At 42.5% G+C, this 27,328-nt stretch overlaps 1 protein-coding gene across 8 annotated transcripts in view; it reads left to right on the top strand.

The window, feature by feature from the left end:
• The first annotated feature begins 11,656 nt into the window (after positions 1-11,656).
• Positions 11,657-27,328, top strand: part of col11a1a (collagen, type XI, alpha 1a) — a 75,089-nt gene continuing 59,417 nt past the window's right edge. For 4 of the 8 annotated variants that reach the window (XM_047337898.1, XM_035142946.2, XM_035142940.2 and 1 more), the window contains exons 1-4: positions 11,657-12,042; positions 16,630-16,794; positions 17,053-17,269; positions 19,922-20,084. In XM_047337898.1, the coding sequence (XP_047193854.1) occupies positions 11,928-12,042; positions 16,630-16,794; positions 17,053-17,269; positions 19,922-20,084 (660 nt within the window). In that variant the 5' untranslated portion in view covers positions 11,657-11,927. The remainder of the gene's footprint in view (positions 12,043-16,629; positions 16,795-17,052; positions 17,270-19,921; positions 20,085-27,328) is intronic. The other 4 variants (XM_035142942.2, XM_035142945.2, XM_047337896.1 and 1 more) reach the window with 3 other exon arrangements.

Raw genomic sequence — 27,328 nt, 5'->3', positions numbered from 1 at the left:
ATCCAAGACGCCATAAAAATTGTATCCAGCAAATTATTATTCCACTTCATGACGTGTAATTTAAATCACTTGCACAGTAAATTGTCACTTCAAACATTTCCTGCCCTCTCATCATCTTGCTTTGACACTTTTACATGTCCTCAGTCTAGTCTGATGGTTATGGCACCACAGATGGTTTTCCTTTGCACAAGCCTTAACCAATCATTATCATTATGATTCAATCCCTCATATAACCTGGGATATGACTTATCTGGTATAACCAAGTACAGTACACAGGAAGAGGAAACCTTTTAATCGCCCAATATGTTTTCCTTTAAACTAACTTTAAACTTTAGCAGGTTCCTTTGTTTTAACAAGACTAACTGGTTGCAGCCATGTTGGGGTCTCTGTGAGTCTATTATGCTGAACTCACATTAATATGTTCTACGCATTAACCATCTGCTAAAAGGAGGCTCTAGCCAATCAAATCATGTTCAAACAAACTGTGAAGCAAATCATGTTTGCTGGTTAACCTGCTGTGTTTGTCTGGCTTTGGTTTTCTCCTAAGGGAAACAGGCATGTCAAAAGGAAAACTGTTATGATCACTAGATTAAATAGTCGTCATAACTCAGAAACCATGAAACAATACACAGGAATCCATCTGATTTCTTTTGTGCCAGTCAGTTGAGTTGAAGTGTTGACATTTCCCTGGATTCTTTAAATATTTTACTTTCTTTTGGTACTAAATAAAAAGTTAGGAGATTGCCAAAGTCATTAAGATTATTCCTCTGGGCACCATATGGACATCTGTACCAAATGTCATGTCAGTCCATCCAGTTATTGTTGAGATACTGGCATGACTAGTCCTACAGGTAGTGTGAAGAATCCTCCTAAACATTTTATAACCACCCTCTCTCCAGAGATGAGGGAATACATCATAAATGAAGGGTTGCTTCATTTATATACAGTCTATATTTGAGCTTCCTGTCAGTGAAAGTACACACAAAACACACCCATCCGTAGAAATGCAGCCCCTTTAAACTCAATGCATGCTGCTCTGTACAATTGAGTCTTATATGTTCTATTCTTTTCGGTGTTTCATCTCTCCGAGTCACTCCAATCCACCCGTTCAGCCAGACTGCCCTCTCCAAACTGCTCATTATCTTTCTAATGCAGAGGCACCTCCCTGAGTTTGATGCGACCATGTGGAGAATGGAGGCAGACAGATGGACTACAACAGGCGTCGTCTTATTTCTTTGGGAGAAATAATGTTTTCTGGCAGCATTGCAGATCCTTTGAAGTCTCTTTTATGCAGAGCTGGCTTAACAGCAGTGGATGCATGTAAGAGTTATGCTTTTTGGTCTTGTTTGGACACTATGAGAGAACTTTCCATGTAAATCAACGATTAATTCGACTTTATTTACTGTCAACACCTGTATGGCTTTTCTCACGCCTTCAGATCATTTCTCCAACTGGATCTCCAAAGGGACACTGACTGCTTTTGTGTTAATCTCGTATTAAACAACAGAGATCTCTGTATGAGAATAGTGATAAAGGAAAAACTCCACATTATTTTGATGGGCAAGCCATAAAAAATGCCCTCTGAGTGTGAAATGCCATCAGCAACAAAAGGCTGCACATACGGAGACCATTCACATCTCTAAGTGATTCCAGACAAAGCTCTGCTCACACCATCATCACCATAACCTTCAGGGAGGAGGATTTATTGCAGGACTGTTGTCTTGGGCGGCATCAGTTTTAGCGATGTGTTCCTAATAAACTGAGTCTACATCGTGCATAGACTCACTACCAAAGATTGGTTCTCCTAAGATAATGACTTTCTTTAGCCTCACTGTTAAGCTTCACCCTTTGCTTCCAACCACAAAGGTTGGAAGCAAAGGGGCCAAGACTCCATCTGCTGTTTGCTGTAAACTGACAACAGTCTAACTATATTGTTCTCCAAACAAAACGTGTACAGTGTTACTTTTTGTCGATGTTTTAGGTCCAGACGACATTTTGGCTAATCTCTATTACCAGCTGTCTGCATATGAATACAGATCATTTAAAAAGCCCATAGCCGTTACTTTTCGCTCAGTGTGTTCCATCTCTTCTGTTCTCCACACGTGCTGTTTACCTACAGGTAACCAAAGCCTGCTCAAATGTGATGTCAAACAATCAATGGAAACCAGAAGGCTTCGATCCCCAAAATCTTGTCCCACGCAGATTTTGCACATTCACATGCAGAATCTGTTTATGGAGATTACATCTGTTTTCATGTATCACCAAGTCTGAATGCAGCTTAATCGGTTTTAAAGAGAAGAATAAATAAGGTGGCGGTATTATCATCTTACATCTCAAGTACTTCTGCTAATGACAGGTAAAGTACAAAAAACTGTTGTTGACATTTTCTGACATTTTTCCCCCGCAGCATACCTGAAGGGGGGGGGGCAAACCTGCCTCAGCCTGACGGGGTAAAGGAAGAACAGAGTTCTGGCCGGAGGTGAGTGCTACATGACTCGTCTTGAGCTATGTGATGACCTCTTCACCAAGCTCCCTGAGGGGTCGAAGGTCAAATGGGGCAGCTGTACTCAACAGGAGCATGACAGCTTTTTTTCAATTAGTCCACTGACAGTGAGTTAATGATTTTCTGCGCCAAAACTAGAAGTGATTACACAAACAGGAATTTAAAATGTAATTATTTTGCGGTCTGAAGTGATAAGAGCAACTCCACCAAGATGAGTTGTGAGTTTTCATGTAATTAAGTTGTGCAAAGACTTGCTTGAGCTCAGTGGATTCTGTAAAGATAAATGATAACTGGAGCAATGTCAGTTTTTCTCACTTATAATTTTAGAAAAAGTATATATATATATTTTTGATATACTGTAATACTTCACATTTTTATGGTAACTATTTGTTATAATGATTTGTATATCTATATTTGTGAGGCACAGTTTTCTCTGCTAGTTTCTGCCTTTTCCTGACTGACTGACTTTACACATGATTAGGTTGGATGCCTTCATGTCATGCTTCTCTGCAGATTTGCTTGTGTTTTCTAGTTACATAATACATTTACAAATGTAATGTGACTACATGGTACTGGTATTTAGGTACAAGTCAATACATTTTGATACTTACAATTGTTCTAAAATTTTAGAGGGTTAGGCACAGTGGCAAATTTTTTAAAACTAAACTAGCCAGTGATTTTCTCTATCTTCCAAGCTACTGCTTACAGGGCATGAGTGGGTCGTACATGCACTCACTTGCAGATACATGTAAGAGGCTTGGGCTTGACATACAGTGGGTGATCTATCACAGTGAAAGCTCGCTGTCACTTTTACTTCATGTCAAAAATGTACCCTCATTGCATGGAAAGGTTTGGTGCTTTCAGGTGTTACTGGGGTTTACAACATCCCAGTCTAATGAGATGCTGAACAGAACATTTTTGGGGTAGAAGATGTTCCAAATCAACATTTGAAATGTCCCGATTAGAAATGTTTTGTCTTTGGAATGAGGAAAGAGGTGTAAGTCAGAGTCAGTTGCTTTCCCCCTCTTAAGTAGAGCAATTCAAAGTGGTCTTTGTTATTTTAGGTGACGTGGAAGACGAGGGACCAGCAATGTAACTTCAAACTTGAAAATGGCAGAAGAGGAAGGAGCACATGTGATTGGCGCTGATGGGTGTGTCCATGACACGTGAAGGGGGGACACAATCTACACACAATCTTAATTTAGTGTGAGTGTGCAAGGGCTGCATGTCATTTGAGACACTCAAATCTACACCACAGTACACCATGTTCACAGTGTACTACATGTGAGTGTACTGTCTGAAGTCAGAGTGGACCGACTAAGGATCCGATCTGAGACATCAATGCAAATGGTTTGCATTTATACACAACTTATTTTGGAAGCAGCCTAACCCAGCATTATACACTGTATAAGGCTTCTTGAATAAATGCAATTTTATGAGCTAGAGCTTTTGCACTTGTTTTAGTTTGGAAATAGCCTGGAAACCAGACCAATCATCTAGCTGCTAGCTTACATTCACTCACGTTTGGACCAATCACAGCCAACCAATCAAGTAGGGTGGGTTTTATATAATGATTGACAAAGGAGAGCATTTTATATTACACAACCCGGTTTGGAGAGCTCTGTTGAATTGGTTATTGGGACAGTGTGACAAAACATTTTCTGTAAAAGAAGAACAAAAACCTGCAGAATTTAATGATGAGAAGGATGTGTTTTCCGTATGACGAAAAGGAAATGGTTTAGGTTTTTCTGTACTTCTGTACCATTGGGAGCTGTGTGGTGAAAATTACTCAGTGCTAATGGATTACCATCTAGGATACAGGACATACAGTAATTACAAGAGAACATGAACAAGGACCATGTGATGATGAAAAAAACTTTGGTAACACTCATACACTCCCTTACAATTACAGACAGGCAGACGTTCATCAAACCTCCATCCAGACTCTACCACATCAGATCCCTACAGAAGCAAACACACCCTGTCATTTTGGAATATGAATAGTGACACACATTCGCTCAGTGCTGCTCCTGTGGGTGCACACTGCTCCAGGACGGAGCTCAACAACCCACTGAGAGGGTGGGAGGGAGACACGGACACATATGAAAAGGAGCTCTGTGAGCGAGGCCTGGCCTCCAATGTCCACACAGCAAACCAGGAAATGTGAGAAAGAAAATTTTAGTCAGTACTGGCTGAAAATAGCAAACCTCTGTTCTATATTGGTAACATGAATGTTTTATAATTGCTTTATAACAGTATTCAGTGTGTAAAAATATTACAAATTATACAGGACATGTTGTGTTCATCACGCCACATTTAGCACAGATGGCCTCACATGTGTGATATTGCAAAAATTGATATTTGCAAATCATCTCCAGTTTATCGATACTGTAAATTTAGTCTCAATGTGTAACTGTCAATATACTTTCCAGTTATTGGTCACATCTATGGACCTTGTCAACCTTCACATGTTTGTACTGATGATAATTTATTATTACGGCTATTTAAAGCTTAATACTTTCCATGCAGGTCTCAGTGTCAGTGTTGAATCAAACGAGTAACAGTGTGTGGCTTTCTGCTGGAAACTTCAGCCTTTAAATCATGAATCTGCATGTGCAGGAGTCATGATGACTGGCTCTGTTGTTAACCTATCAGACCACCAACACACACACACATGCACACACACGTTTATCTATCATTTTGAGGACACTCAAGCTGCTTTCAGACATGCAACTCAAGTAATTTCCCTGAAATAATCTGGAGAGGCTGTATGTGAGAACGCTAATGTTCGAGTTAGTTGTTCCTGACCATTTCCGGAAATTCCCAGCGAGTGAGTGGCATTCAGTGGCATTCCCTAGCTATCACAGCTACACACCTAACCCAAACCACTACCCTAAGCAAAGCCAAATTCGAACCATAACCCTGAAACCCTAAAAAGTCGAGTCAAACAGCTCTTTGAAGTTGTGAGTAATGGCCAAAATGTCCTCCCAATGACTGTTTTGAACCAAAATTTGTACTCAACACTATAGACTAAGACACACAAACACGCTCATATTTGGTTAAATTACATACACCTACATTTATTCCCTGGAGACTTCCCCTAACTGTAACCACTGACCCAAGAATGAGCTTTTTCCCTCATGGACCAGCCATGCCCATTTCACTGGCTGTGAGTCCCCAAAGGTAGGCTTTGGCCTATGAGTGATACTCACACACACACACACACACACACACACACACACACACACACACACACACACACACACACACACACGCACAAAGAAAGCTAAAGAGACTTGAGGCCACCCACCCTCATTTCACAGTAGCCCTTCTATTGTCCCATTCAGCCTACGTATTGCCCTGCTTTCTTCTCCCCTGCTGCAGCCACTTTCACCTTGACACCTGTAATAAGGATGCTGCAACAGAGTCTGTACAGTGTATTTGCTGCAGATTATATCTGCTGTCTGTTTTTTAACAGCTCCACATACCAAGGTCATGCAACTCTCCTAACTCAACATTTTCATCCTGAGGGCTCCCTGGAGATCCGCCCCAATCAGGTGGTTAAAACACATATTACCTTCAGTACTTTCATGATTGGCTCAAAGCAGAGCATTGCAGTTGGTGATAAATTGTTCTATTATTGGAGGGAAATTGGTTTAGCAGTCAAACTGTCCATGAGGCTATCATATAGAGTTATTGGGCTGTGGGTGCACCACTGCATTTTTTCCAAAATGTAATGGCTGAAATGTAAGAAATTTGAAGCTTAAGGAGCACAAAGTGAGAAAGTTCAATGGCCCAAAAATGTTCTCATAAATATACTTACCACAGATCTGGTTACAGCCTGTTGGTATTGCTGTGGCTCATGTGCCTCATACAGCATCAATAAGAGTGTAATTACAACATCATCTCGCATAGGCGCATCACAGCAGCCTTCAAATCACACTTTTACTGGCTGAAGCCATCATAGATGCCTCTCAGCTACGATGTGCTCAGACAGAAGGACATTCCTGACTTTTTGAGACATTTAAATGCCTTGTTGCATGTCTGGCTGCTTCCTTTCTCTAATGCTCTGAAGCATTGGGCTGCTTCCCATTACAAACACCTGTAGCCCAGACCAGACTGACTTCAGTTCATGACATAGTCTTTTGGCCCCGTTGAGACAGTCCTGTGAATTTAAGTCAGTGTGAAGAACATAAAACTGCTGGGAGAAGCTTTCCCATGTACAAGCTACAGTCATATTAGATCTGATGATTTAAGTCGATGGACGAAATTACTGCTCCGCAAAATGTGAAGCCAAAGTGCCTCGATTGCCACAAAGTGGTTGGCAGTATAGGTAATAAATCCCTCTCTCCCATGTTAATGGATGGGGCATGGACCAAGAAGTCTTAAGTAAATGTCAAATTCAACTTACTCAAAGATTGTTTGCATCATTTTAGGTAGTTCTGATCACTCTGATTCACAGTGTTTATGTTTCAGGTAATATTGCTTTGGTTAATTGAGCATATACATGGCATTCATATCCAGGATATCTTAGCTTCATTTCTGTATAGTGGGAGGAACTGGACAGTCTATGATACAAACATAAAAAAAATAGCAACAGGTTAAATACTAAAGAATGTTTCACAAATTCGCCTGATCGAGTGTTCAGATTTATAAAATCAGAGAATATGCCATCTGAACCAACACAAGTACTTGCTCTGAAGTCACAGATTGCTGTACAATAAATTACTTATGTAAATGATGTGTAACAAATAAGTGGAACTAGTCAATGCTTGACAATCTGATACCCGAAGCATCAGGTCTGCAGCTGCAGCTCATTTCTGTCTTATTTCTCCTGCACGAGCCCTCTGAAGATGGAGACAGCATTTAGCCAGATGGTAATTCTGGTGTGCCACATGGTAGACCACATTGAAAATAAATGGTTGTCACTGGCAGGGCATGACATGAAGTGTCATTTGAATGGCAAAAATATATTCCTCAAAAAATCCCAAACCATGGCACAGTAACCTCAAAACAAATGAAGCCCAGGTTTTCCGCACATTACCTCAAATTAGCCAATACCAGGTTAAGCTTTGAACAGATGCATTTCAGTGCCACGATGACTAAACTTACCAAGTGATACAAGATTATAAAGCGTATTCATGCCACAAAACTGTGGTGGCCAAAAATAATGTCAGCAAAGTCAGGGACCTTTCTCTTGCTTGTCTTAGACAGAGGGCTGGAGCGAGTGTGAAGAAAGAGCTCTTTATGCTCCTGTGTAGTGTGTAAACACTGACAGACAGTGGCCGGTGGTAGGCTCGAGTGTGCCTGTGAAAAGTGCGTGTGTTTCGATACCATGTCACGTAAAACTCACTGCACAGAACAGCTCTTCTCATTTTAACATTTCGGCTTATATGACAGCCAATAACCAGAATCTGAAACCAGCTGTCTTTTTGTAGCACATTCTGTGGGTCCTGTGTGTTTTTGTTTTAAAATGCTCCCCTCCGACTGGGGCTCTGTCAACAAGTATTTTTAATCCGTGTAGAATCCCGACCTGTGGTCCCTGCTTTAATGAATTAAAAACGGCAAAAGCTCATATTTTCTTGCATTTCTGTTTGACTGGTTTTGACTCTTTCTGGTAAGCCAGTTGTTAATGATACTGAGTCTACCTTCTGTACACCAACAACAAGACATACTTTCCTGATGTCTTGATTCCACCATTCAGCCTCTTATTTGGTCCATCTTGGTTGACTAGTTTTCATCATACAGCCTAAATAATGTAGCTCTGTGCACTGTGTAAGGTTGAGTACGTTGTATGGCTGCTCATTGGGCACTTGATTCTTGTTTACTTGATTTCAGTCAGATAACACAGAAAAACTACCCAAACACTGCGGCTTTTAATCCCTCTTAATCTGTTTGAGGATAACCTCAGTATATGCTGCTTTTCTTCAGTTTTCACTCAAAGTGAAAGTAGCTTGAAAAGAAGGTGGCTGATAAATCTGCCAGGCTTAAATGTAAGCTTATTGCAGATATATAACAAGAAACTGAAGTATGTAAATACCAATTATGTCCACTAGAGGTTTATTCTTCAACTGTAAAATGCCTAATACAATAGTCACAACAGTTAAAAGTACATGAAGGGAGACTTATAAATATTTGTTAGAGGTTTTAAAAGGAAAATTATTATCAACCAATATATCACTATCTGATTAAATAAACCTCCTAAACATCGATATCAGCTCTGGACATGGACGCTGTGATGAGTATGATCTATGCATGGCTGGAGAATGCAGTAAAGTATGAGAAATCAGATGGCGTTCAGTCATCCTAAAGTCCGACCATAAGGAAAATGAGAATCACATCCTAGTCATGGTGGAGAGCTTCTTGCTTTGATCGACGTGCTGAACAAACTTGACTTTTTTTCCATCCCAGATGAAGAAACCAAAAAGAGGAGGTGCTAAAGGAACTACATAGTGCAAGACCTGTTCGATGATGCTGAATGTTGTATCAAAGGCTGTCAGTATTCAGGGTAACTTAACAGATGAGCTAGCTGCAGCTATTAGCTGAGCTGGACAAGCACAAGGCTTCTTTGAACAGAAAGCAGTCAAAGCAACAATCTGTATGAACTTATATAAGGACTAAGAAACTGTCAGTTTGTGCTTTTCCGTGCCCCAACAACATGGGACAGGAAAGATAAACACCTCTGTCCCAGCATCCCGATACTGAGAGCAGCACAAAACCAACACTTTTGTGGAGTTGAAGACTTGATACTCAACAACGTATGGCTTAATCAAGGCTTTGCACAATGGTCTTCAAGTAAAGGACCTGCCCACCATTATGGTGCAGAATGTATCTGCGGAGTTGGCAACATAGCAAAAGATGATTCCTCACTCGTATGGCAGCATTTAGTTGGTTTTGTTATCTGTTAGTTTTTAGACCGTCTCATCTGTGGAGGCAGGACAAATTTTGGACGAAGGCTGATTGTTATTAAAGTCACAGCTGCTAACACTTACATGCACATGTTCTCAGGAATCACAGGAGAACATCAGACTCACAATATGTTTGGTGAATCATCAGCGATTTCTCCTGAAACCTGACTGGTTATCACAAAACTTAATTTCTAAACCTGTAAAAATACAACATAAAAAATGAAAAGTTGTTAGCTGTCATAGTGACCTGCAGCGGACATGTTTGACTCCAACTACAATTTTACCCTGATGCACAAATGGTTGCTGCAGCTGTGAGTAAAACAGCTGGAGATGCTGCTCTTACCACTGATACTGCCACGTTCATAATCAGCTGACTCAGCAGAAATAGTCTGTGACTGTACAACTGAAAGTTAGTTGTAATTGCCCACACTGTACATTATAGTTATATCTGCGGTTGGTCTTAATGCACCTCTCAAAGAATTTAGTGTGCTGCAGTCTTTCTTGAAAGAAGAGGTGCTTTTTCCAGATTTCCTCCATCTGGTGGGAAATCAAACTGAATCAAATGTGTGCCTCAACATCCCTGAGGCTACCATCTGCTGCTGCCTACCATCCTTCAGTTGCATCAGTCATTAATGACCAATATTTTCTTTTGCACCCTGAGCCATCTCAAGTAAAGTCTGTCAATGGTTTCATAAATTGAAAAAGTCAGGAAAAGTCGAAGGAATGCTTAGCACTGCTTAATTCATTATTTGGAATAATTTCCTGGGAATCAAAATCAGTTTTTTACTCATTTTAAAATGACCTCTACAAGAATCAATGGACGACACTGAAGCCCAATTCATGAATGAATCTTTCTGAACCATGAGGATGAGAGCATGAAAACCGGCTCGGCTTTCTACCGCTGGGCATCCATGAGGAGCATCTGATACGGTTTGTCTGGAAACAGGCTGAGTCTGGCTGCCTGGCTGGGGAAGGACGAGCTGGCTGACAGACGGAGCCTGGTCAGGATCCATGCTTTCACTGGAGTGAGCGCAGAGATACAAGGAGCTGACTGTCCTCTGGAGTGACCCCTGCCTCTGAAAGGCCATTAGATGAGGAGCCCTGGAATCCTTCATCCCCTTGCAATCAGCCTTTTTATGGTTCAAAAGTTTGTTTGTGCGTGTCTTGTTTCAGGATGTTCACACAGTAGCAGCAAACTACTGAGAACAAGTGGAGTTATCTCACACTGTTGGCACATGACCCCATGTGTTCTGTGTGCAGATGGATTTTAAAAGCATAGTGACCCTGTAGACCTATTGTAAAAATAAGATGTTTTACAAGCATTTTTGTAGCCATGTTATAACTGTATAGTAATGACACTCAGTACAACATGGCTCACTGATATAAAACCAGCATGTATGATATATATACATTAGTTTATCCTCATTTTATCTCCTTGTCTGGTGGTATTTCTTCCCTGTAAATACAATACAGTACAATTTTATTATTTGGTTTAGGGCTAGTAAAAATAGATAAAAACAAATCCCGACTTGCACTGACAATAACACAATAAAACACAATAAAATATATGATCAGTTGTGTTGAGCTAAACATGCCATTTCTTACAAATAGTAAAGGTCATAATATAGAAAGAATTTCACTTATTATTCTTGTTATTATTATTATGACTACAGTGAACTCCCCAGAACAGATTCACTGCACCAGGAAAGAGTCTGAGAGGGATGGAAATCATTCATTTAAAAAGATCATGATGATGGTGATGAAGAGCACTACCCACAATCTTCCATAAGTGTTCAACTATAGGTTTAGATATGGTGAAAGTGAAGTTCACAGCACTGTGTGAATCACTCAGTCATCCCTGAATGTCCTGAATGGAAGCATCTGCATTTGAAATCTGCTCAGCTGTTCCTGCAAAATCTGAATTCTCATTTCTCTGTCCCATTTAAACAGTTATACTGCAAGTAACACTAATCTACTACTAGTGTAAGAGCAGTGGACTAAATCGGATTGCTATCAGTGTTACAGAAACACCTTGCCTGCGCCTTTCTGCCATTTCATGGTCCCCAGGTCGTCTCCAACTTTGTCCCTGCTTTACTCCCCCCGCCCCTCCTTCCCTGAGACGCACCCGGGAGAGACCTGGGGGCGCATTACAGAGCGAATGGGTGGACCCGAAGGAGACTTTCCAGCCCCGTGATTTGCTAATCGGGGGCTGGTTCCCTTGTCATTCCTCTGTAATCGTGGCTCTGGTTTGTGGAGCCTGCCCAGCCCTCTTGTCCGCGGACGCACCAAGTGTACCGACTGCACTCTGCGCGTTCTGGTTAAAGCCCGACTACCTTCACTGTGAAGGCTGGGCACTGGGAAGGTGGATCGGGGGCCTCGTGGCTGAGAGAAGAGGCTGAAACACATATGGCTATTTTGTAGGACAGTTTCCATCGTCGTTTGGGATTGTGGAAGGGACGTCACTGAGATTCACCTGAAGTCGCTGAAAAGTTTTATTCACTTGTTGGCGCTCGATCATGGAGATGCAAAGGTGGTCCACAAGGTGGAAAACGAAAAGGTGGCATATGGATTCCACTGTAACCGCATTCATCACTTTAACCCTGGTTCTGCAGGCTGCCATTGTCACAGCAGGTAAGAATATTAGGGGCCAAAACTTGTCTAACGAACTTTATCTGCTCCAAAGGGAACGCAGCGGCTGGAAACTCGGGAACAGATGATGGAGATTGAGGGATTAACTCATATACCTGGAAACAGCGGCGTCATACTTTATTTACAGTCAAATATACACGATTCTTCCTCAGCCAATTTTAAGGCTGCTCTGCGTATTTGTGCGTTCGAGCACCAGCTAAAAAGCTTGGCTGCAGTAAAGCTGTACCCAGCTCACACTGTACTGCAGTGAAGTGGTCGCTCAAACTCTGGTCGAGAGGCAATTTAGTCAGTGCACACTCTCAGGGGTAATTATTTGAGGTGCGCACATTTTATTTCTGGCCAAAAACACTGTAACAATTTACCGCGGGGCTACTTTTACGCATGAATGGAGAGGGTCGAAGATGAAACACTTCGCCAAATTTAAATTGGTCCTAAACCGCTGGTATGTGCTCTGCAGAGATCAGGACTAGAACTCAGCAGTGATCCCTGCGTTTCTTAAGATTCCCTTGTAGGCTGAGAAGAAGCTCTTTGTTTGAAGTGGGGTCCGCTGGGTGGATGTGGACACGGTTAGCGGGGTGGATTTCCTCAGCGAGATGACGCCGGACGTTTTGTCGGACCCTGGGCTTTGCCTGGGCTGCGCTGAAAACCATGGTGTTTCTCACGTTAACGTGCAGTGAGATGGTTGAAGGGACACTGCGTTGTGCTGAGACTTACACTTTTAATGCTGACCCCGGTTGTCAGCGCTCTCAGAAAGCAGCTGTCTCTTCAGAAAGGATTGCAGTGAGGGTCCATTGACCATAGATGGGGGGGGGGGGGTTAATTGGAGATTATGAGGTACATAGAAGTTTTTTGCAGACATGAAGATGTTCTGTCAGTGTGCAGCTTTAGTGTGATATTAAATAAGAATATGTAATGCACATTTTTTGCAAAGGCCTCCTCACTGGATCTCTTAACTGTCAGTGCATATAGCGCAGAGCCCTGTGTGTGTCAACAGGGGGCTGAGTGGTCAGGCAGGTTCACCCTATCTCCACAGTGCCCTGGTCCACACTGAAGCCCAAAGGCTGACCCCCCTCACCCCCCCCTCCCCACGCTCTACCAACCCCCAGCCCACCGGGTGCCCACAGCCCTCACCCTCAACTTTGCACTTGTTTGGTGAACTGCAGGAGCGGAGTGCAGTGTTGTGTGAGCGGTGGGAATGCTTCCTCTCCTAAGTACTGAGCAGTTATTTGATGATGGTCCTTGTTGCACTTCCCTATGATTTCAGAGCCTTCAAAGAGCAGGCCCAGTGTATGGGCCTAGCCTGCAGCCATAATGGTTACCCGTCACAGGGTCCAGGATTACACAGGCCTTATATTTTATCCTATAGACAAATCTGCAGGGATTTATTGTTATACACACAGGTATAGGAAAAGATTTAGGAAACAGTTTTAGGTCATGAATGATGGAAATTCAGTCTTGTATTTTTTATTAAATGCTGTGTTTTAAAAGGGTTTCTTGAGCACATTGGTGGTTAGATGTCTCAACCTTTTAACCAAATAATTAGTGATGTTATAGCAAGTTAATAGAGTTTCATTGCTGTTGTTTATACAGCACAAGTCAATTTATGTCACTTTTAAGGAGTTAGGATTACAACCTGCTCAGGAGATACTGGACTGAAGTACTTCAGATTGTAAATCTCATCTTCACAAACTCATCATCTCCTGCCTCTATTTTTGAAAGTATTGTGCTGCAGGCGCTGTTTTCCAGGGACTCAGTCAGTTTCTCCTGAGCTCTTTATGGCAGTCGAAAGCTGTTCCTGCAGGGTGCCCTCTCCATCTTGCAGTGTACAGACACGTTTTCTCAGCCCCCCCCCGGGCGCAGGCTCAGATGTGCATTCCAGGAGACAAAGCTAGCGTTTTCAGAGTCCTCTCCCCAATGTGCTCAACCAGGAACATCAGCTAATCAGCTCCTTGCTGGACCTTTGTCCTGCTGAAGCTGTCACATATTTATATTCATCGTTGGATCATTTGGTTCCGCAACACAAAGCTGTGAAATCACGCGCAAATTCTTAAATTGGGAGGAACACAAAAGACTTTCGAGTTTGTGATAACATGACCTTTTTTTGGGATTTTGAAAAAAGTATGAAACGCTGTGTGGCAACATACACGTATCCATATGGAGGGATAGAGTAAAGGGAGTTAATGAGAGTAAATACAAGGGGAGGGGAAGAGTAGAGGGGAAAAATGCTTTGAAAAACATGGGTAGGTCTTGGTGAAGTTTCCTTGGAATGACAGTAGTATAAAGCCGTCTTGTTTTAGCCGCCAGCATGGTGAAAGTTAAAAGAAGGAGAGAGGGAGACAGGGGGTGGGTGGGTGTATATATTTATATACACATGTATAGAGAGGGACTTTGTGGCTGAAGGTATTTTTGGAGTCTCAGGGAGCTGCAGGTGAAAAGGTCCTCCTCCATTTACCAGCCAATTTCACCTTTGTGTAAAGATATAAAGGCTGAAGATGACACAGCAGGAGGGGGTTATAATATCAGTATGCTTATGTCTTACACTGTTTGATAAAGAATGCTGAGACTGTTTTTGGCCTCTGTCCTAAGAATGGTGTTACATAATCTCTTGGAACACACTGGTTACACCTGTGAACATGACGGAGATGCTATCAGATTATTCCATCTATGTATTATGGTAATGTACAGTACTGCTCCTCCTTTCTTTATGCTTCTGCATAAAGATCCAGCAACCGAGCATTAGAGGCGGTCTCCGCTGATTTAAGGCTTAGCTCAAATTTTCGGTCTCCTCCAGACTTTGGAAGGTCCATCTTCCGTGCCACAGTCAGTTCTGCTGGTATCCACTGTATGTGGTCTGTTTGCTTAGCCCTGAGGGCAAACTCACACCAGCTCTTCAGATGCACTCTTTTAAAACCTGTGCACACTCATTTGGTCACCTTAATGGATGGGCCAGTATTGACGTTTTCTCAGCGCCCTGGTGTGAGGGTCATAGTCTGGCCAATTGGCCACATCTGGAACCTATGAGTCCTGGAGTTTGAACTGAAAGCAGCTCCACAGGAACTCACAATGAGGTTCTCAGTTCACTCTCCAAAGTAAGTAGCCGATTCATCCTCACAAGCTCCAAAAAAAGGCCAAGTTGACTTTAGTCATTCCTATAAAGCAACACTGTGTTCGTGTCTTATATAAAATTGCTTGTCTTTGTCTCCTCTGTGCTCCGCTGAAATGGGAGAGAGTGGGATTGTGGTGAGTTGACAGTGTGTGAGGACGCTCAGTTATTCTAGCTGAGCTCGATGGTCATTTATATTGGTGGGCTGCATACAGCTCGGAGTTTAGTATGCTCTCTCTGTCTTAATTATAAAGTGCATCGGTCTGAATATTGTGCCCAAACCACAGTATAATCAGCTCTAATTATTTTTTGATCTCGTACAAACATTTGCACGAGCAGTGCTTGCGGCAACCTTATATTGGGAATACATTCATGTTAAAACAGGGACTTATCCCCAAACCAAATGCTTCTCTGAAAAGAATGAAACAGGTCTTAATTTGCTTTTCCTTGCCACAGCTGGAATTTTGACCAGAGTGTTTTGAGATCAACATTTTTTAAGGTCCCCTTTTAATAAAAGAAACTTTTATCATGATTTGAACTCTACATGCTAACCAAAACAGTGGCTTTAGAGCCATCAGAAAAGGGGCATTGATGCCTTCAGGCACATTGGCATGCTCACTTACCTTACAAAAACAGATTAGTGAGATTTAACAGTCTGCCATTGTGTTCAGTCAGATGTGGGTCTGTATGCTCTGTCCAATGGGATGGCCTGATCATGTTCACCAGGCTAATGTATGACACTGAGAGGGTGTTTTGAGAGGCATCATTACAATCTTTTCCCATGGGTTTCCTTTATGTCAAGTGTATCAGACTGAAGAGATTGGGAAACCCAGAGAGGCTCTGGTGAGGTAAACCTATCCAGGTGTTATAGAACTAGACCCCAGTTTGTTCATTATGCTCTTTGATTGGCCCTTGATGGAGACGTTCCCAGTTAGAGGAAGCTGTAGAGCCACAGCAAGGCAACATTCCCTGATTTAATCTTGACTTTTAGCGGGTACAAGAACACATTTAGAATAATAATATATTCCAAATTGTAGAGTTAAACACAATGAATATGAGGTGTAATTTGTAGATTTATTTATATTTGCTCCAAGCTAAAGAAATACACAATCTATTTGGGAAAAACTTGAATTTGAATAACGGCAGATTCATTTCACCTGACTCCTACAACAGGCCTGGACCACTTATAAATTAGGTTGGAATCTTCAAGAAAACTCGAAATACGACAAACGTACGACAATGAAATTACAGTAATAGTTTACTGTTGTGTGAGAAAGGCCCCTCCATATTAATGCCTTTCAATGATATTTGTATTGATCATGCAGTGGTTGTCGACAAGGATTCATAAATGTATTTAACATTATGGAACAGTATGAAAATAAGATTTACTGTGGTCATCCATGTGCTTGATCACTGTGATGAAGTACCATGACCTAACTGATGTTCTATTTTTGCTCCCTGAACAGCAGAACCAGTGGATGTCCTAAAAGTATTAGATTTTCAAAATTACCCCGAAGGAGTGACGAAAACCTCAGGATTTTGCACAAACCGAAGAGCATCACAGCCGGACTCAGCTTACAGAGTTGCCAAGCAGATCCAGATCAGTGCCCCCACCACGCAGTTGTTCCCCGGTAAGAGAAACCTCTTGGCCTTTTCCTTGGTCACTATAATGTGGTATTAATGTGTTTCAAAGTGAAGACATGCAAAAGTTTTAACTTAATTTACAACCATGATTTGGTCCAGCCTAGTTTCATGAACGTGAATGTGTTGTAACCAAAACACGACATGACAGTACAGTTTTAACTAGTTAGCCATGTTCGGAGTGTCCTAGGTCGCAACAACTCCATCCCATTCACGTGTCCTTTCCACTCTTCATCTTCCTGTCTTAGCAGGAAGTGTCTTTCCTGAGGACTTCTCCATCCTGACAACAGTGCGCCCCAAGTCCGGCCTCCAGTCTTTCCTGCTGTCCATCTACAACAGGCAGGGAGTGCAGCAGCTGGGAGTGGAGGTGGGACGCTCACCTGTCTTCCTGTATGAGGATCAGACTGGTAAACCAGCTCCGGAGGACTACCCCCTGTTCCGCAGTCTCAACCTTGCGGACGGAAAGTACGTCAGATCTCAGATGTGCACTCGTGTACTCACATACTCATAACACGCCCACGCAGCTTCAGGCTCATGGCTGAAGCTGATTCAGAGGGAAAGGGTGTTGTAGCATGCAGGCAGGGAAGTAAAATCCTTGTTGGTGAATGAGAGTGTTTGAAATGGTAAATGGTGCAGAAATGAGCGCACCAAGTTTAATCTCCCTGGATTTAAAATTTGACCAGGCCGTCCAGGCCCGGCCAATCTGCAGCACTGAATGACATGATAGAAAGTCACCCTGCATAGACAGATGGTCCGAAAAACTGCCTGTGGTCCTATTATTGATCATATATTTTTGGATGCAATTGATCTGTGTATTGGTTGTCAAAGGAAAACCAGCATGGGTTGTTCTGTATTCTCATTGAATTTGTTCTGAGAGGTGGATTTCAGTGGCAAACACTTGTTAACTAACTAAATCAACTGAAACATTCAAACAATCAGATATAGTCTTATTACCACCAACTCGTTCTTCTTGATAAAAGCAAGAAAACAACCTAGATCTTCCCATTGTTGCACCACAGGTGCTCATCACCGGATTATCCATCTCATCAGGGGTCCGCGGGCACAGAGACAGGTCAGAGACAGGGAGACACTGGATTATTGGGGCACAGCAGGGACTGCTATGGGCAACCTGACCTCATCCATGAACTCACTGCCTCTGTTATTTTAGAAAAGGGGGGGAAAGGAAGGAGGAGGAAATGGGGGCGGGCCTAAACTTCCTTTTTTACCCCCTTGGATTACCTCACCCAACCAGAAACAGAACTGCTAACCTTTTAACATAAACCTGATTATCTGCTCCCAAATTCAGAAATCCCTGAATTCTCGCTCAGAGCTTCAGCTTAGCTGACATGAGCCTGTGTCCTGGGGCAGAGGGGAGAAAATACACGAATGGGAAAATACAACATGTGAATTAGTATTTTATGGTGTAATATTATTGACGGTTTTCTCACTCAATGAACATGCTAAGAGAGTAGTATAATAGAATAGTTAATTTTTACCTTTCACAATATTTTTGTGTCCTCAAATGCTCTTAGATGAGATCTAGTGTGGACATGATTAATAATGATGGAAGAAAGCTCATGTCATGAATAAATCCTTTATGTACAGGTTATGACAAAGAGAACGTGTTTACAGACAGTTCTGTGTTAGTTTCTTTGCCTGTTTTGTGTAGTTTTTGTGACACACTCTTGAAGAGGCAGAGGGGATTTTTATCACCTCTCGGCCTGGATCAGTTCCAGCTCCAGGCCTTGTCTAAATCTTCAGCTCAGGCTTCGTACAGTGTGCAGTCCCTGTGGATGTATTGTTACTAAGAAGCAAAGGCCAAGCTTGAAAAGAGAGGCACAAAGATGACATTGATGAGGTGAAAAAGAGCATAATCCCTCTCTTTACAGGGACTGGGAGGGCTTCTCGTTAACTCTTACACTGTATACAGTTGGGCTTATAAACTCTTGAAATATGTTTTCTGGAAAGACCTGTCTTACATTTTCCTTTTCAAACACAATGTTACTCGACTTCTTCCGATCGTAATGCGCTTCAAGAGTTTGAGATATTCTTCAAACCTATTGAAGTCAGCATTTGCTTTTCTGCCTTACAGTACGAAGTGACAAGTAATCCTTCCTGCTGTAGCGCTAAGCCCACAGAGTTTTGCATGCTTGTTTTCCTCTAAGCTTCACTGCCTGCGCTGGAATGTCTCTCTATGATCTAGCTGTGTTCAAGGGAGTCGGGCATTTCCCTCGTCTGATAACAACATATAGCACCATAGAGAAGTAAAAGAAGTATCAGATCTGTGATACTCGCTTCCCATGCAGCCATCTTGGGCTACAGTGGTGCCAGGTCTCATCTTCCACCTCAGAACAATGTTTTGACTGTGTGTCTCCTGCTCTGGCAAGGCAGGCCTTCCTGGATCCTGACACACACTTTCCACAATGTTCACCACGTCTGTCATGCCGAGTAACCCAGAAGGAGGATTAAGTTTGGAGTTTAATGAGTGTAATCCCGTGTTAAACAGGGCCAAAGTGTGGGGGCAAGAATGTGGTCCACTGCTGCCTGGTATGCAATAGTCCTTCCTTAAGTGCAGTGGCAAATGGTCCAGAGGCGAAGGTGTCAGACTCACGTGTGACCTCGATTAACCCTTTGCGTCCATGGGTGTTGTTGATCCAAATGTGTCATTCATAACTCTGTTGTTTCTTTTCGCGTTTCGTCCTGTAATAAATGCCATCATTGCACAGTTGCTTTCTTATTGAGGTGATTTGTAATCATTAACATGATTAGAATCCCATTAGAAGTGCTGATAAAGTGCCATTATAATCAAACGCTCAAACAACATGTTATTAACTTGCTGTTGAGATGACATCATTATCACACAGTTTCAATGTGCAGTTGCAGTGCCTCATGTGCGCCACAGTAACTAGTGTTTCAGGATTATTTAGTGAAAGCAGCTGCGGTACTTTGATGTAAGTGTGCGATTTCATTTGAATTCCTGAAAACAATTTGAAACAGGATTAACTCTTCCAGCTCTGCTCTGCGCTCCGTCCCAGTAAAGTTCTTCCTCTGATGCACTGAATGACCCAGTGGCCTCTTTTTGTATTGCTCACCTCTCCTCACTGTGTCCTCGACCAGGTGGCACCGCGTGGCCATCAGCGTCGAGAAGAAGACGGTCACCATCATCGTCGACTGCAAGAAGAAGATCGTCAAGCCTCTCCTCAGGAGTGACCATGCTTCCATCGACACCAACGGCATCACCGTGTTCGGAACCAGGCTCCTGGACGAGGAGGTTTTCCAGGTAAAGTTGTCGGCTGTGGATTGTGAGGTCATATCATTTAAGACAGAAGAGGAAGGATGAGCTGCGTATTTGGCCTTATTGCTGGTCTGCTTTTTGCCACATGAAATGAAATGATGTAGGCTCTACAAAGGCTTTCCCAGCAAGCAGTGTTTTAGTCTGTTCTGAATTTAAGTCTTCGTGTGTTGTATAGCTTTTATCTTTGTGTACATCTAGTCATTCAAAATAATAGCATTTATTGTGTCCAGATTTCCCCCTCTGCCAAATATTGCTTCAAACTCTTTGACTCGGGGGGGGGGTTTCAGTTGAAGTCCCATGGAGGCAGCACTGGTTCCTTTTGATGCTGCCAAAAAGGAATGTGGAGATGATAGAAACCAGGGAGGATCTGGAGCTCCTCACGTCTTTTGATTTTATATGCATCTTCTAGATATGACACATATATCATAGATATTACAGCGCAGAATGACCCTGCACAGACGTGTTCAGCTTTCCTTGTTGTAACTTGGTCAATGTGGTGCTCTTAACTTCCACCTGCGAGCAGTTCAGATTATATGTGGAGATCAAACGGACGCATAGCCCAGTGTTGCTGCTTGGGTAGCTTTTTAAAATCAACATAGATTGAAAGCATGCACTACTACTTAGAGCTTAGTTTTAATGGCATGAATGTTGGGAGATGTTGTGTTGTGGCTGTGTGTCTTGGAAACGAAGGCCTATGGAAATGTGATCTGGATGAGTTTGAAAAGATCAATTCTCACCTCCACACATCAGCTGAGGTGCAGCGTCTACCCATAAAGTCCCAGCAGACTCTGACAGTGAACAGATGGTGATGTAATGGTTTCTGGGAGTTTTTTTTAAAGTCATCTTTATCTGGTTACCTGACTGCATTTTGTGATATTTTGGGATTCGGACCTAAGTCACGTGTAAGCATTTGAATGTCTTTGCCATCTTTTGTATGTTATCATTGCCTAATTGATTTTTTCTACAAAGCACACTTAGGGTTTTGCTAAACCTCTCAGATCCTTTGTTGAAGCTTCTCTTTACCCTGTAATTAGAGACACTTAGAGGCAAAGGAGCCCCCTTTCCTGGCCAACAGCTAATTGTTGGAGGTTTACCTAAGAAGGCTTCTTTTGGATCGACTGTTAATCTGATGATGTGCAAGTGAAGTGGTTGAAGTGGCCAACCAATGGATGGCTTTCTAACTTATTTTGGCAGCCATGTTGTATTTCACTGACAGAGAGAAGTGTACCATAGTCAGCCAGTTTTTAAATCCCTGCTTTTGACTACAAAGCTGTCGGTTGTTACTGTCCAGCAGTGCAATAGCAGTCCAGCAGTGCAATAGCAGTTATGTTGTATTTGTCCTTTTTATTAACTTAAATGAATAAAACAGTAGTTATAAAAATCTTATTATCTTCTCATGGAAGTATATGATACTTGGCACTGGATGAGAAAGACACTTAGAGACTCTTACTTTTAGAATAGGTCAGATGTAAGGTGTCACAGTCTGAGTCGTAAGATAGAAAGAAGTGACACACCATCTTTACCAGCCATTCAAATCCTGTTAAAACAAATCACATTGATGTGAAAGAGGAAGCAGAGGCAGCTGGTGAACATGGTGTGATTTCATTTTCTGTGTTCCTGTCTTTAGCATTGCATTGGTAGCTAGTGTGGCACATTAGCACAAAAGCTTTGTTTCGTGTCCCAAGCATGATGATCAGGCAGGCACCAAGCTTTAGGTACACCCTCTCTCAAGAGTTAATAAAACTGAGTCCTACGTAACTGCAATAGCCACATTATATACTGGCATTATATACTGGAAACACTGCGCCCAACCAGTTGGCACAGATGATCACTGCTCCATCCACCAGGTATCAGAAATGCAGGTAGACAGAAACAGTCAAATTTCCCCCAAATCCTTTTACTGTGTCTCTAGCAGAGAGCTAAAACTGAACTAAATGACCTATTAGCTCTAAATAAGTGGTGAACACTGAAGTGACGCCTTTAAACAGAGCTGCTGCTGTTGTGATTTGGTTGAACAGTGGTTGAATCCTTGTTGTTTCTGTTATTAGTAGTTTGTGTTGTGCTGGGAAAGTCTTCACCTTGAAATTAAATGTTTGAATTCTCAGTCTTTTTTTATCCCAGACTGTTTCTCACTATCATATCTAAGAGCAAATTGATATAAATAATACAAATACAAATCTTTCTGCCAACTTTTTCGCGATGTTGCTGTTACTCCAGAGGCGGATGCTGCCATAGGATCAGGCAAATGTAAATAATTACACACAATGGCTGAATTGACCTGACAGTCGTGGTGTGTGGTGGGAGGTAAAGGTCACTGGAAGGCTGTATGGGGGCTGCGTTTGCTTTGGAGAGAGTGCTGGATTGTTTATGGGCAGTGGGAATGGCTGGTCATTATAATGATGAATGGCTGCTATTGTTTAAAAGAGATATATGCATGTATAAATAGTTTTTGGCATCCCTTGTCAACGCCACAGGGACAGAGCATCCTGCATGTTTGTGCACATGTCTTTTGTATCCTCTTTTTTGGGCATTAGTTGCTCTGTCTCACCTCAGGCTATGCTGTCATTTGGTTTTTGACATGCAGGTATTTGCTGATGAAGTGTTGCATGCAACCTTTGGTATTATCATTTTAAGTCAGACAACAAAATGAAAGAAATATCAATTATATTTTGGAGAAAGCACTCATTTGTTTTTGTGTTGCCATCATACAGGACATATAAGCTATATCAGTTGGAAACTTAGATTTTTGTTTTGTTTCATTCAGTAGTAAACTGACTGGATTATGTTTAATCTACAAATTTTTAATCAAATTTCAGATATCTGGATGTTGCTCAAAATCTCTGCATGAGATTACTGTGTCGTAATGCTCGACAATAAACGAGTGAGAATCTGTGGACTATTGTGCCTTAGCTGCAAAGTTTTATAAACAGATTTGTTTTCATATCTCCTGGTTAGGAACCAGCGTTCATATGAAACAGTGTGTCCAGTCAGAGTTTGGCCAGTGGAAGTGCTGAAAATAGGAGCCATAAGTCGGCTTAACAGGGTCTTCACTGTGTGGTTTTTGGAACAGCTCTCCTGTCTGTTCTCTGTCCCCTGCTCTCCTCTGAGATCCACAGGGACCGGTGCATGCTGGGACATACAGGGGAAGGAAATACCTCGGCCTTGTGCATTCAGGCCAGTGGTTAGAATGAGAAAATAAATGGGTCCGAAATGTTAGTTTTGCTGAAAGGTTATGGGACCTTGGCAGACTTTCCAGTATTTGATTTCAGTACAGTGAATCACCTGTAAGACAATTTTAGGAATGCAAGCAATGTTGTACCTTGGAAGGTACGTTTTTGAATTTCAAGTGGGAATTTAATCATGACTTTTATTTTCTCTGATATTTAAAGTCTGACATTTGTTTTTGCTAGTTGACCTGCATTTTGCATAAACGTCTATTCATGCCGTACCTGCCCCAGGTTGGAGGGCGACCACCGTCGCAAAGGGATCTGGGTTTGGATGAATGGGAGTCTTTCATTGCCCCGTCAGGCCTTCCTCATTTCCTCATCCCCCTCCCTGCATATTCTCCCCCTACCTCACCACCACCACCACCTACTCCTCCCTCTCCACCCCTCCCCATCCTGAGGCCTCCCTGCCCTGTCAAAGCCATAAGACTGTCTATTCATGCCTGGTTGACATTACCTGTCTGAACCGAGCACGCTCACACATACATACCTGCGTGGCCCCTCTATTTCTGGGTAGCAAACACTCATCAGGGCTCAGTCAGGCTTAGCTGAAGGGCTAAATGGTGCTGTGGTGTCTGTGACATGGTGTTAGTTTTGCCAGACGGTGCATCTTGTTTAAGAAGGTGCATCCGTTTGTGGTATTGCTGGGTATTTCTTAGCGTCTGGTTTAGCCTAGAAAAAATAGAGCAATATTTGAAGTGGACAGATGAGTTATTTTACTGCCTAAAAGTTACACATGCAATTAATAGTCTGCCAGTGAATTATGCTGAACACATTTTTATATTGATTTCACTTCCACTTATAATTTAGCTAAACTTATTGTAGTCAGATCTGTGTTTACCTGCATTATAATTTGCTGTTCGTTATAGAACAGTGGCTTAGTGCACTGCTAAAATGCTGAACTTGCTAATTGCTCCTTTAATGTCATGTTTTGGAGGCTCGGTCGTCCAGCTGTCGGGGGTTCAAGCCCATTCTGCCTTTTCTTAGCTCCCCTCTGCTCAGGCCCACTCTACTGTATAGACATTGGGGGAGTGGCTAATTGTTGTGCGGGGCTGTCTAATTACAGTTAGCTATGGCAGGACTAAAGGTATGTTCCCCTAGGCAAAGGTACGTCAAAGGACCCAGGGAGACGACTAGTTGCGTTTTGATTCGGCCAGTGTTGACGTGCGCTCACCCTGTAATTACACCATGTAAGACGAAAGAGCAATCGAAACATTCAAAGCATGGATGTTGTCTTCATGTAGGAAACGTGTGCTTTAACCTTTGACCCCTTCCATTTACATTCATATTTATGTTTGTAAGGTGTCTCTGACCCTGTTTGCACAGCCTCACAGATCAGTGATGGACAGACACTTGCAGCGAGCTCTCTAGTAAAAATGAAGATAGGACATTGTACTAATGCATAGTCACACTTCATATTGTTTTTCCACATTACCACTGAATGTTATCATCAGCACATTAATAATTGTCATGCACTAGCTTGTCTTTCAAATGTTAGCGGTGCATTTAAACACTTTGTGAGCTCCACTGACCAAGAATCCCAACACAGTGGATAAAGCAGGTACAGATTGTCTCAGCTGTTGATCTTGACCCAGCTTCTCTCTTTCAGCCTCTCTCTTCTCGTTGACCTCTGACACCCCGGCCATTAACACACAGCCTCATGGGCCTGTTTCTGTGCTGTGCGATGCTGTGCTGTAGGTAGGAGGGGCATGTCTTTTTGGCTCCGTTCCGAGTTGCCAGAGGCTTTTATCTCAGCTGTCCACAATGGAAGACAGGTTCAGGGCCTCGGCATAACTCTCGCCAGGTGTTTCACAGCGCAAAACATATTTTACCATCCCAGCTGCTCTCTGTAAAGCCCTGCCTGTCTGTCGCTGGATGCTGCGGGGCGTCACCTCACTGAGCTGACATCAGTGTCTCACTCGGCTTATTGCGATCATATTAATTTGTCATGTTAATGCTGCAAATACTATACGTGATCCTGACATGTCGATATCGGCGCCCATCTGTATTTCCATGTGGACGCGTCGGCCATGTTGCTCACGTCCCCCTACGAAACGGCCCGAGGTTTCCTGCTTGTGCTGATCTGATGTGATCTGGGAGTTGAGCACCATGTCTCCGCAGCCTATTTGTGTGCAGACGGGTGGCTCTCAGACGTGGACTAATTAGAGCTGACTCTAGGCAGGGTTCAAGCGTTCAGTGTTGGTCTTTGGGTGACACATGAGGTAATACATGTCAACTTGAGTCAGGGCAAGGTTTGATCTCTCTCTTTCTCTGTCGAGCACACACACACGCATGCACACATGCACACATGTGCATATGCACACAAACACACACTGTCCCCTTCTCATTTTTTTTTTTTCTTCTTTTCGTTCTTTGTAGCATGCAAAACTTTTTGGGGAATTTCTACATGCTGTGAATTTCCACTTCTCTGCTAGCTTAGCTCACTTTCACTGCTAAAACCTAATTTATGTATATGACCATTATTATATAATGAACCGTCATTACCCTCAGTTGTCGAGAAGCTTTCAGACAGAAGGAGTGAGCTGGTTACACTGGGACTCTCGCTACTGACAGTGTAATACCTGCAGTGTAAAAACTTACTGACTGGCAACCCAAATCAGAGGGCTGGAATTATGCATAACAATGAGATAAGATCAGATACTTGGCAGGAACAGGCTAGAAATCCTGATGAAAGCATAGACGATTCAGGTTGTAACTATCCCAGTTTAAGGTTGTCTGCAAATCCATTGTGTTTGTGTAGTCAGAAAAATCGAGGTCTCTTGAAAAGAGTGTCCACCCAGCCAATGTGCACAGAGATGTTGATGGATGGTTACACAGAGAAGGTTTCAAGGACGACTGCTCCTTTTTTTCCATGGGACAAGCATTAACACATGAATGTTTATTCTGAGCTGCATGTTGAGGATCCATAGATCTAGTTGTTTTAAACAGGGAGGACTGACACACCACAGCACATTCTCCTGACAAGTCGCAGCCTGCTTCTATTCACTCTCGTTTCACTGCCAGTCTTCTCTTCTGCTCTTTAACGTATGGTGCCCCCGCTGACACAGGATTTTACCTCTGGGCTTAGTAAAGCATCTCGGTGCGCTCCCCTGCCAAACACCCTCACCGAGGACATGCCTGTTCACCCACCTCACACAAGCCCCCTGAGCTTTCTGTGCAATGTATGAGAAGGCTCAGCAAACCTGAACGAACACGGTTCAAGCAATTACAGAGTGAAAAGAAAAATCCAGATGCTTTCTCCTATATGTTTCACTGTCCTGCAGTGAGCTGTGTGCTTTGGCTGTTGGACTGACAACAAGGCGAGACAGAGCTGCAATGGTGTCGAGCACTGTGGTGTCCGGTCCCCACCACAGAGAGAACAATGTGGTTTGAGGGACTTTTCTCAAACCATGTCTGAGGAGCGCTATTTTAATGGTTTCCAGACAAAACCATAATGCATTGTTACATTTTTAGAGATGGCTTAATTTTAGAACAATCCCCTTTGACACTAATTGCACCTGACACCATCGGTAACCATGTGGGCTTGTGGGATAAGCCTTCAAATTGAAAGCTGCTCACAATCAATTTGATTCAGCGCTTGAGTGACTTTAAACAATATTTTTAGTGTTTGAGTGTAAAGAAAAAAAATTATATTTGTCTTTTCTTACTTAACAATTTTTGCCACTGAGTTTCTGGAAACAAGAAAACAAAACATGAAATACTTATGAACTTATTTCAAGGTCGTATTTCTTCATGCATGTCGAACATACTGTATACTGACATGATACTTTATATCTGAAATAAGAAATATAAGCCAATAATGTGGTCTCACCAATTGTTAATAGTAAGAATGAAATTGTCTCGTGCCAGGTGATAACACATGTTTGTTTCCGGAGGTAAACCTCTCTGCTGATAATAATAATTTCCCCAGTTTCCTCCCCTAACAACGTGAAGGACTCAGTGTTGAGGCATTTAATCATATGAGGGGGGAATTTACTCTGCCAG

Source organism: Hippoglossus stenolepis, chromosome 19 (genome assembly GCF_022539355.2).
Source record: "Hippoglossus stenolepis isolate QCI-W04-F060 chromosome 19, HSTE1.2, whole genome shotgun sequence".
NCBI classification, from domain to species: domain Eukaryota; kingdom Metazoa; phylum Chordata; class Actinopteri; order Pleuronectiformes; family Pleuronectidae; genus Hippoglossus; species Hippoglossus stenolepis.
This window is presented reverse-complemented; position numbering and strand designations above follow the sequence as displayed.